General features: G+C 52.6%; 1 protein-coding gene across 8 annotated transcripts in view; it reads left to right on the forward strand.

The window, feature by feature from the left end:
* Positions 1 to 12125, forward strand: part of ANO1 (anoctamin 1) — a 163463-nt gene that overhangs the window by 77064 nt on the left and 74274 nt on the right. For all 8 annotated transcript variants that reach the window (XM_059932260.1, XM_059932261.1, XM_059932263.1 and 5 more), the window contains exon 3: positions 3788 to 4120. In XM_059932260.1, the coding sequence (XP_059788243.1) occupies positions 3788 to 4120 (333 nt within the window). The remainder of the gene's footprint in view (positions 1 to 3787; positions 4121 to 12125) is intronic.

The raw sequence follows: 12125 nt of genomic DNA on the forward strand, positions 1-12125 counted from the left end.
AAGATGAATGAGAAATCCCTCGCCCTTAGCAAAAGTGCACCAAGAGGTCACTGTCCCTTTCTTAAGGATACAGAAGGGATATTCTGAAACTTTCCCAAGCCTTTGAATTGGGAAGTCAGGCATTCAGTCTAACCCATATCGCTCCCACTGCAAGTTAGATCTTTGCCTTTTTGTCCTGTCCTGCACAAGAAAAGCAACCACTCTGGCTCCATGGAAGGGCCCCATAAGGTCACATGGCCACCCTGACAGCCTCTGTGGCCACCCTTACAGCCTCCTCGCTGTGCATCTACCTCCCCAGCTCCCTCTGAGCCCCGCTCAGAATTGCTCTCCAAACCCTGCGGGCCTACCAGCCTGTGTTGAATGTACTAGGAAGAGAGCCCATACTTTCTGTTTGAAGACTGCGCGCCCCTTACACTTATTCGGGTAGGATCATCCCCAATTTTTAAAACCAAGATGCAGACAGACAAAGCAACTTGCCCAGGATCACACAACAAATTAGTGACAGGGCCAGGTCTTGGGGGAGGATCTGGGACTCTCACAGCAGCGCTTGGTTCTGCCTCTTGCTGGACCTGCTCCCTTTTCCGCTGCCACCATCTTTAACTTGTGGTCCACTTCGACCATGAGATTATTTTTTCCTGTCCTCCCCTAGTTCTTTACTTATGCCATGTTTCAGTTCCCAATTAGAGCAAATTTCTGTTGAGGGTTCACCGTATCCCAGGCCCTGTTGTAAACCCTTTACATATATTAACATGTTTAATCCTTCCAACCACCCTTTGAGGGAAGTCATATTAGTTGAGGGAGGTCTGTTTATTCCCTCTGGCCCTCATCTTACAAAGAGAAGTCCAGAGGGACAAAGATATTAAGCTACGTGCCTAGGGGTAACACAGCTAGAAGTGGCAGAGCTGGTCTTCAGATGAAAGCAAAGGACACCCATTCTTGTCTGGCCTCCATGCTACCACTCCCCCCAATGGCAGGAGATGTTTAGGGGATGTTTATGTGCTCCCCAGACTGTCAGACTCTGAGGGTCCTCGATCAGGCCCCAGTGGATGGATGGGCGTTCAGTTTTGAACCTGGTAACATTTTCTTGTCTTGTGTTGGTGGGGAATTCTCTCCTTACGTTAATTTCCCTGCTCTCTGACTTGATGGGGGTCACTCTGAATTTCCTTCCCATTCACTAAGGACTCATTGGTCCACTTTGCTCAGTACCAGCCATTATTCCAGCCAACCAGGAGCATTTCTGGGACCCACACCAGGTGCTGAGCCCGCTGTGTGTGCAGCAGGTCCTGGAGGGAAGTGCGTTAGGGGCAGTTCCTGGCCCAGCCCCCGGCGTCCTGCCAGCCTGCTGAGGGGCCCCCGTGAGTTAAGAGCTTATGTATGGACGGCTCCGAGGCAGTCCCAGGACATGAGATCTGGAGAGGTCAGGGACCTCAGGTCACAGAGGACAGGGGGTGTGTCAGTGCTGGGGCAGCTGGGGAGAACTACGAAGGACAGAGGAGGGAGGGAAGGCGTGCAGCTGGGGAGCACAGCACGTGCAAAGGCAGGGAGGAGGGGGTGCGATGCCCTGGCTCTGGTGTGTGCCGGGGTGCGGGGTGGGAGGGGAAGCTGGCGAGGTGGTGCAGGCAGGAGACGAGGATGACCTCTCCGGCCCTCGGGAGCGGCACACGGCCCCTGGCTCAGCTCAGAAGATCCGCGTTCCCCGTTTGGAAAATAGGGATGAGCCCCTTGTAGCGACGCTGAGAGTCTGGAGTGCCCAGGATGCTGGCAGCAGGCGGTGTGCCCTGCCCGCCCAGAGCCCGCGTGTCCACCTGGCTCTGACCACCTCCCATGCTCTTGCCCTGCCCGTCAGCAGCAGCGTTATTCCCCAGCGCTAGCCAGCGTCTTCCACGTTCCCCCCCAGGCAGCCTTCGGGTCTGGCTTTTCTGCCCACTCTCCTGCGAGGAGAGGCACCACCTTTAGCGGCCAGCTCCCCGTGACGCTGCATTTCTCTGCCCTTCCTGATATAATCCAGGAGAATGAGCACCTGCCTTCACACCGGGATGGAGGGCAGGGAGGCGGGACGGGCCCGGGACGCCTGTCCCAGGGGTTAGAGGGAGAGTCCGCCCAGCCCAGACGTTCTTTTACTCAGTCCTCCTGGCCGCCAGTGGGGGCGGCTTCTATTATCCACCCACTTTACAGAGGCAGAAACCGAGGCCCGGAGAGGGTAGAGTATCCCCCCAGGACTCGTAGCTGGAGAGGGACCATGCCTGGACTTACCTGAGGCCTCTCGCTGCCCACAGCTCCCCTCCACCCTGACCTGACCTGTGGTTCCAGGAGCAGTGAGGGTGGAACTGCAGCTCAGCTGAGCGGCTACACTCACCCTAACAGTGTCCAGTGGGGCAGGCCATTGGGGATCAGCCGGGGAGCAAGGGCCCGATCGCTTCACCCGCGTGAGCCCCAACTTCCTCCGGGTCAAGTAGCCCTGATTATAGTGGCCCTCACGCGGGGACTCCGTGAAAGGATGTGCCCCATGCTGAGAAATAGTGTCACCCCAAGTCCCTGTTCCTGTTGAGGAGGGGCGCCCTGGGTGTGCAGACAGGATTGCAGGCTGGGCTCAGGCTGCCTGCGTTGTCACCTCGGGTGCCCCTCACCCCACCGGGCCTCAGTTTCCCCTGACAAATTGAGATAAACAACTCTTTCCCGCCTCTCCTGCAACATGACCCACCAAAGACGCTGGGGTGGCCCATGGTCTCTATCCTGGGCTGGTGGGGGCTGGGCCTCCCTCCTCCCACCCAGGCCCCCAGCTCTCCCAGCACCAGCCGCCCGCCTGGGTGTGGACCTGGCTCCTTAGCCCTGGTGCAGCTCCGAAGACTCTGAATGGTGCAGAGTTGCTCATGTGACCTCTTCCCAGCATGATTTTATTTATTTTCTCTTATTTCCTAAGACCAGCTTGCAGCAGAACCTAATACCCTCAGTAACCAGCCGAGTCCCACGGGGATGCTGGAGATCCGGGTGTGGCTTTAGCAGAAGCCATGAACCGCGGCACCTGGACTTTGAATCCTCCACCCCAGGCGGGCTCCCGTCTCCTTGGCCCCCTGGAGTCCTTCAGGCAGATAAGGATAAGGAAACCAAGGCAGGACTGTATGTGCAGCGACCCACCCTGAATCCCGTCACTACCGGCCACCGCCCTCCCTCCCCCACCTCGCTCTGGCCCCTGAGACCACCCCCCCAGACAAACTGCGGTCTGGGAGTTGACTTGGGAGAGTCCAGACTAACACAGTGGTTGCCTGGCCCCGACCACACAGCTAATCAGTGGCAGAGCCGGGCCAGGCGAGGGCCGGTACAGTCCCGCAGCCACCCTGACACGACGTTGCCACGCCTGCTGGCCGTCAGAGGTTGCGATGTGCAGAACCTGAGCTCAGCTCCGCTCTGCCTGGGACCCTGTGGGCCTGTGCGAAGAGCGCCCCCCCAGGGGGTTGGCCATGCAGATTTCACATCGCATTCCAGCCGCCTGGTCCCTCCCGGGCAACCTGAGCTCGCTGGGGAGAGGCGGGGGGCCTTTGCGTGTAAGCACCCAGCCTGGCATCTTCATGTGCCGTGAGCAGCGACGTCTATTGAATGTCAGCTCCTTGAAGGCAGGGCCTTCTGCAGTGTTCTCAGCCATCTGGGCCCCTAGCGATCACACGGCATGAGTGGAAAGAGTTGGGGTGGGGGGCAGGTGGGTGGCCAGGTGTCTTGGAGACGCGCTCCCCTCCGAAGGCCCATCCCTGAGCCCTTGACGGCGAGTGGCTTTCTTCTTCTCGCCCCGCAGCTGCTGAATTCCTTGTCCGTGGACCCCGACGCCGAGTGCAAGTATGGCCTGTACTTCAGGGACGGCGCGCGCAAGGCGGACTACGTCCTGGTGTACCATCACAAGAGGGCCTCGGGCAGCAGGACCCTGGCCAGGAGGGTCCAGCACAGCGACGCCGGCCTGGCCACCCGCAGCGCCCGGCAGGACCGGCCCCTGCCCGGGAAGGCGGGCCCCGTGGGTGCGGGCGAGCCCGAGCCCCCGCTGGACTACCACGAGGATGGCAAGCGCTTCCGCCGGGAGGAGTACGAGGGCAACCTGGCGGAGGCCGGCCTGGAGCTGGAGCGGGACGAGGACGTAACTATCCCCTCCTCCCGGGCGGGCGGCCGGGCGGGCGGGAAGGGCCTTCTCCCGTCACCTGCTCTTAGAAAAGCGCCGAGGCCAGCGCCCTTCTGCGCGAGTGTGGGGAGCCCGAGCCAACGGCCTCCCCACATCTGCCCCGGGGAGGGGCTGGCCTTCTCGGCAGTGACCTCCGGGGTCAAGGCATTTCCTGCTCTGGTCAGTTCCTCCCCTGGGAAGATGGGCAGATGACCGTTTCACGGGCGGAGGACGAAGGTCTCCTAGGAGTCTCCCTGGCGCTTGACCTTGGCTTCTCGGGCCTCGGTTTCTCAATCTGTCAAAGGGGGAGGTTGGCCTGGCTGATCCCCGGGGGCCCCCCGGCGCACTGAAATCTGTGACCGTAACACTGGTTTCCAGAGCTTCTCTCCTTGGCAAAGCCTGAGGGTCTTTCTAAGGGAAGTTTTCTGGGGAGAGCAAAAGGTCGGCCGCCTGGCCGGCTGGCTGCCCCGGTGGCAGAAGGCACGGCAGTGCACGGAGAGTTGACCTTGGCAGCCCTGGGGACAGCGGGGCGGCCCCCTCAACTTCTCAGCGGGTTTGCTGATGCTCCCCTGACAACTCCTTAACGTCTCTGTGCACGGTGGGGTGGGGAGCATTTCTCCCATGAACAGCGGGAGTCAGTTCTCTAGCCCGCAGGAGCTGTCGCTGTGCAGATTAACCAAGAATCAGCCAATGTCTCTACAACACGTTAGGAGCAGAAAAAGTAGTCAGCAGGTTGACTTAGGGACCCATGAGTACATCGTGAATGTTTAAAATAGAAGTTGGTCTTAGTTGGCTATTTTCATCAATGAGAACCACCGCGTCCTTAAATAGTGAAGGCCTTGGGTCTGGTGGTGAGGAGACTTTCGGGGGTACCTAGACTAGACAGCTACAATAGCGGAGCCGGTATGAATGCTGTTTCACAAGATGATGTTACTTCCCCTGAAAGCAACCAGATATGCTCAGCGGGCCTCATTCTACCTTGACCTGGTTGGTGGTAGAGGCGTCTTGCTCTCAACGGGGACCACCCCTCTGGGTGAGGCTTTGGCTGCCGGCAGGTGTTGGTGAGTTCTGGCTGTAGGGTTGGTTCAAGCTGGAGTTGCGAGGGCGCGAGGGACCTTAAAACACTTTGATGATCAGGAAGCAAAGGTTGGATCCTGACCGGGTGACAGAGAGCCTGTCTCTCTGACTTTGAGGGCCGCAGCTGCAGACAGGCCTGTGCTGGTCCTTTGGAGGTTTCTGTCTCACTTTGTCTTAGACCTGAGCTGAGGCCGCTCGGGAGAGAGAATAGTCATTCACGCTGACTTTTCCCAGTCCCGCCTGGCCAGCCCCACGGCCTTTTGTCGAAACAATACTGCTACGATACAGGCTTGACTTCAGAGTGTCCTTTATAACTGGAGGAACAAATGGCCTTCGTTGGAGGCAGGGGAGGCTGGAGGGAGGCTGGTGGCAGAGGCCTCTCCTGGGAGCTGTGATCTTGGGCACAGTGTTACGCGTGCCTTTTTGTTCACCGAGAGATTTACTCTCTCTCACTTTCCTGACTACAGCTCTGAAATCTCATGTTTGAAAGGACATCCCCGCCCCCTGGGTCTGGTAATTCACTCTCCCTCTCCGGGCCAGATCCCAGACCTGTCCTTTGCAAGACTTATTAAGCCTCCCCATCTGTCAAACAGAGATAACAATCGTGTTTATGTCACTGGATTGTCATAAAGTACTTAACTCAGAGTCTGGCAGTCGGGGAATTCTCATTGGCTGATGTGAATATTCAATCATATATTTTTGCTCATATGGAAATGGAATGGCCGTGCTCATGAAGGACAGAGGAAAGAATCTTTCCAAGTCCAATTGAATACTACACCACACATATCTTTTTAAAAGCTCCATGACTTTGAAATAAATAGCAAACATAAAGACATTGATTACGGCCCCCAAAAAAGATTGAATTGTCCCAATAAGTGATGAGGATTCTGCACCCAATTCCAACACGTACGGATTGTTTTCCCCACGCCACCCAGCACTTCTCCGACACCAGCTGGGTGTCCTACAACTTAACTCAATTTGGACACCACCCATCTGGAGGTAGCGTCAGACCCCAAGGTTAAGGGCTCTACAAGGCCACCCACCCCCCACCAGCCATCACTTGCAAGCCCAAGTTGTCACCTGTGCTCTGACCCACTGGCTACAGTTCAGAGGTTCTAAGGACTTTGGGTTCTATTAATTTGCTAGAGCAACACACAGAACTCAGAGAACCTTGTTACTTACTAGATCACGGGTTTATTATAAAAGGAAATAACTCAGGAACAGCCAGATGGAAGAGATGCACAGGGCAAGGTGTGAGGGAAGGGCGTGGAGCTCCCATGCTTTCTGAGCACCATTCTCCCCAAATCTGCACGTGTTCACCAACCCAGAAGCTCTCCAGACCCTGTCCTTTTGAGTTTTTATAGAGGATTCATTACACAGGCACGATTGATTAGATCACTGGCCATTGGCGATTGATTCAACCTGCAGCCCTTCTCACCTGCCCAGACATCCGGGCAGGGACCAGAAGTTCCAACCCTTTAACTACGTGGTTGGTTCCCCTGGCAACCAGTCCCCATCCTTTGGAAAGGAGGTTCTTTCCAAAAAGTCACCTCATTCACCTAACAAGAGACACCGTTATTGCTCTCCCCACTTAGGAAATTCCTAGAGTTTTAGGAACTCTGTGCCAGGACCGGGGGACAAAGACTGAAAATCTATTTCTTATTACAAATCACAAGGTCACAGTGACCCAAAATTTCATTGATAATTTAGCTCTAGAGCTTAAAAAGCTTTTTCAGAAGTTGATTGGGTCTTTTTTTTTTTTTTTTAACATCTTTATTGGAGTATAATTGCTTTACAGTGTTGTGTTAGTTTCTGCTGTATAGCAAAGTGAATTAGCTATACATATACATATATCCCCATATCTCCTCCCTCTTGCGTCTCCCTCCCACCCTCCCTATCCCACCCCTCTAGGTGGTCACAAAGCACCGAGCTGATCTCCTTGTACTATGCAGCTGCTTCCCACTAGCTATCCATTTTACATTTGGTAATGTAGATATGTCAATGCTACTCTCTCACTTTGTCCCAGCTTACCCTTCCCCCTCCCCATGTCCTCAAGTCCATTCTCTACATCTGTGTCTTTATTCCTGTCCTGCCCTTAGGTTCATTAGAACCTTTTTTTTTTTTCTTAGATTCCATATATATGTGTTAGCATATGGTATTTGTTTTTCTCTTTCTGACTTACTTCACTCTGTATGACAGACTCTAGGTCCATCCACCTCACTACAAATAACTCAATTTTGTTTCTTTTTATGGCTGAGTAATATTCCATTGTATATATGTGCCATATCTTACTTATCCATTCAACTGTCAATGGACACTTGTCGCTTCCATGTCCTGGTTATTGTAAATAGTACTGTAATGAACATTGTGGTACGTGACTCTTTTTGAATTATGGTTTTCTCAGGGTATATGCCCAGTAGTGGGATTGCTGGGTCATATGGTAGCTCTATTTTTAGATTTTTAAGGAACCTCCATACTGTTCTCCATAGTGACTGTATCAATTTACATTCCCACGAACAGTGCAAGAGGGTTCCCTTTTCTCCACACGCTCTCCAGCATTTATTGTCTGTAAATTTTTTGATCATGGCCATTCTGACCGGTGTGAGGTAGTTTTTTTGTTTGTTTGTTTGTTCTTTTTATTAATTTATTTATTTTGGCTGTGTTGGGTCTTCGTTTCTGTGCAAGGGCTTTCTCTAGTTGCGGCAAGCGGGGGCCACTCTTCATCGCAGTGCGCGGGCCTCTCTGTATCGTGGTCTCTCGTTGTGGAGCACAGGCTCCAGATGCGCAGGCTCAGTAGTTGTGGCTCACGGGCCTAGTTGCTCCGCGGCATGTGGGATCTTCCCAGGACAGGGCTCGAACCCGTGTCCCCTGCATTAGAAGGCAGATTCTCAACCACTGCGCCACCAGGGAAGCCCGTGAGGTAGTTTTGATTTGCATTTCTCTAGTGATTAGTGATGTTGAGCATCCTTTCATGTGTTTGTTGGCAAACTGTATATCTTCTTTGGATAAATGTCTATTTAGGTCTGCTGCCCATTTTTGGATTGGATTGTTTGTTTTTTTGATATTGAGCTGCGTGAGCTGCTTGTATATTTTGGAGATTAATCCTTTGTCAGTTGCTTCATTTGCAGATATTTTCTCCCATTCTGAGGGTTGTCTTTTTGTCTTTTTTATGGTTTCCTTTGCTGTGCAAAAGCCTTTAAGTTTCATTAGGTCCCATTTGTTTATTTTTGGTTTTATTTCCATTTCTCTAGGAAGTGGGTCAAAAAGGATCTTGTTGTGATTTATGTCAGAGTGTTCTGCCTGTTTTCCTCTAAGAATTTCATAGTGTCTGGCCTTACATTTAGGTCTTTAGTCCATTTTGAGTTTATTTTTGTGTACGGTGCTAGGAAGTGTTCTAATTTCATTCTTTTACATGTAGCTGTGCAGTTTTCCCAGCACTACTTATTGAAGAGGCTGTCTTTTCTCCATTGTATACTCTTGCCTCCTTTATCAAAGGTAAGGTGACCATAGGTGTGTGGGTTTATCTCTGGGCTTTCTATCCTGTTCCATTGATCTATATTTCTGTTTTTGCGCCAGTACCATACTGTCCTGATTACTGTAGCTTTGTAGTATAGTCTGAAGTCCAGGAGCCTGATTCCTCCAGCTCTGTTTTTCTTTCTCAAGATTGCTTTGGCTATTCAGGGTCTTTTGTGTTTCCATACAAATTGTGCAATTTTTTGTTCTAGTTCTGTGAAAAATGCCATTGGTAGTTTGATAGGGATTGCATTGAATCTGTAGATTGCTTTGGGTAGTATGGTCATTTTCACAATGTTGATTCTTCCAATCCAAGAACATAATATATCTCTCCATCTGTTTGTATCATCTTTAATTTCTTTCATCAGTGTCTTATAGTTTTCTGCATACAGGTCTTCTGTCTCACTAGGTAGGTTTATTCCTAGGTATTTTATTCTTTTTGTTACAATGGTAAATGGGAGTGTTTCCTTAACTTCTCTTTCAGATTTTTCATCATTAGTGTATAAGAATGCAAGTGATTTCTGTGCATTAATTTTGTATCCTACTACTCTGCCAAATTCATTGATTAGCTCTAGTAGTTTTCTGGTAGCACCTTTAGGATTCTCTATGTATAGTGTCATGTCATCTGCAAACAGTGACACTTTTACTTCTTCTTTTCTGATTTGGATTCCTTTTATTTCTTTTTCTTCTCTGATTGCTGTGGCTAAAACTTCCAAAACTATGTTGAATAATAGTGGTGAGATTGGGCAACCTTGTCTTGTTCCTGATCTTAGAGGAAATGGTTTCAGTTTTTCAGATTTGGTCTTTTTTTTTTTTTTTTAACATCTTTATTGGAGTATAATTGCTTTACAATGGTGTGGTAGTTTCTGCTTTATAACAAAGTGAATCAGTTATACATATACATATGTTCCCATATCTCTTCCCTCTTGCGTCTCCCTCCCTCCCACCCTCCCTATCCCACACCCCTAGGTGGTCAGAGAGCACTGAGCTGATCTCCCTGTGCTATGCGGCTGCTTCCCACTAGCTATCTATTTTACATTTGGTAGTGTATATATGTCCATGCCACTCTCTCACTTTGTCACAGCTTACCCTTCCTCCTCCCCATATCCTCAAGTCCATTCTCTAGTAGGTCTGTGTCTTTATTCCCATCTTGCCCCTAGGTTCTTCATGCAGATTGGGTCTTTTTTAAATGAAAATATTACTGTGGCATAAACTAGACAGTTCAAGGTTTCAAAGCAGCTGGAGTTGAGTGTGACCATCTTCCTGCTGTAGTCTTTCAGATCATAACCGAGTTTCCCATGGGCCCCTGCAATCCCAGGCTTCCCTCTGAGGTGAGCTAGGCCCCGAGGCTGTTGAAAGGACCTTCGTTCGCTGCAGCCTGTTGCTTTCACCTGCTCACCTGAGACCAGAATCTATTCAGGGGCCGGCCGGCCGGGTGCGTGCAGTCTGCGGGGTGTATACGGTCCCCTGCCAGTGAGATTAGCAGAGAGATGCCCGGCTCATGACTCATTCCCGGGGTGTGCTCTGATTACAAGGAGTGAAAGGGTTTGCAGTTTGGGGAACAAGATAGCCTCAGAGAGAGAGCCCAGTCGCACAATCTTACCCACTTCGAAGCAAAATTTAGGGACTTACGTGCACTTTCCTGGGGAGAAAAAAATCCGTGGAATCCATCAGATACTCAAACAATGACGCCCAAAAGATGAAGAATCGTTGCTTTAAAGCGGGATTTCTCAGCCTCGGCACTGCTGGCACTCAGTATGTTGCAGCATCCCTAAATGCAACCAAAAATGTCCCCAGACATCGCCAATATCCCCGGGAGCCAACATTGAGAGCCTGCTTTAAAGGCTGGATGGGGGTGGAGGGGTGGGTGTGGAGGGCAAAAGGAAAGTGAGAGCGAGAGAAATGGGGGGGGGCAGATAAATAAGGCCTCCTGAGCACCTGGCAACCCCTCCTCAACTCTCTGCTAGCCCGGCTGTGACCAGGCAGCACATGGAGGTCACCAGCAGCACAGAGGTGTGTGACCTGCCTTTGCTCCCCCAGGGGCCAGCGGGTGTGTGAGACTGAGCCGCTCCTGGGCAGCGTGGGCCACGAGCCCCACACGGATGGGGCCCCTGTGTGCCGTGCGAGCCTTTCTCCCGAGTCAGGAGGTTTACTGTTGTGAAGACATCCCGTGATGACCAGTGGAAGACCGGCCTGGCTGAGGGCACGGTGGGGGGCGGTTCTTAGGGACACAGAATGGTGAGTGTCCTGGGGCTGCCGGAACCAATGACCACAAACTTGGGGGGGGGGGGGGCTTAAAACAACACAAGTTGATTCCCTCCCAGTTCTGGAGGCCAGAAGTCCAAAGTCAAGGTGTCAGCAGGGCCACGCTCCCTCCCAAGGCTCTAGGGGAGCATTCCTCTCGCCTCTTCCAGCTTCTGGGGGCTCCACGTGTTCCTGGGCTTGTGGCCGCATCCCTCCAACCTGTGCCTCGTCTTCACGTGGCCTCCTCCTCTGTATGTCTCTCCTCTTCTCATAAGGACACCAGTCATTCTGCTTAAGGCCCATCCTAATCCAGTATAACCTTATCTTAACTTGATTACATCTGCAAAGACCCCATTTCCGAATAAGGTCCCATTCACAGATACGGGGAGTTAGGGTGTGGACGTCTCTTTTGGGGGGTACCATTCACCGCGCTATAGAGCTGAGACTCTGCACAGGGGTGTTAGCCCAGGAGTGGGGTGGCTCGTGCAGGACCCCTAGAGGTACGGCAGTGGGTGGGGGAGGCATGGCTCGTGGCTGGAGGGCAGAGCAGGGCAGGTGGTCTGCGGGGACAAAGCCTTGGCCTGGCTGTCTCGGTGCAGGGCCCGGGATGTGCACGGGAACCCTGTGGGGTCCTGCCGAGACGCAGGCTCTGACTCAGCAGGTCTGCGTGGGCCCTGCACTGCGCTTCTAACCTGCTCCCAGGGCATACGACGCGGCCGACCCTGGACCATACTTGGAGGTGTGAGGAACGTGCAAGCCTGTTCCCCATGAGCCATCAGAAACATCCCAGGGAAGGGGCCCCCAACATCCACGCAAGCCCCTGATCCACCATTCAGTGCCCCAGAGGTAGCCCCAGACAGAGACCCCCGTACTGGGTACACTGGGCCAAGAACCGTGGAGAGGGAAGTGATGGGTCTGGAAGAAATGTGCTCATAACCCTCATTATAGGATGGATAGAGGTTGAGCCTGGCCAACAGGCTCTAACCATAGGTTCCCCACTGCTCCCACCCTCCCCCGGGCACTGCAGGCTCAGGGGAACCCAATGTGAACACTGCTTCCCTGCAAGAGAGGGGCCCTGGGTGTCAAGTTAGGGTCTGGCGCCTGATCCAGAGGAAGGCCCCCAAAGTCGGTTTCACACATGAGGGTCCAA

Source organism: Balaenoptera ricei, chromosome 8 (assembly GCF_028023285.1).
Source record: "Balaenoptera ricei isolate mBalRic1 chromosome 8, mBalRic1.hap2, whole genome shotgun sequence".
Taxonomy (NCBI): Eukaryota; Metazoa; Chordata; class Mammalia; order Artiodactyla; family Balaenopteridae; genus Balaenoptera; species Balaenoptera ricei.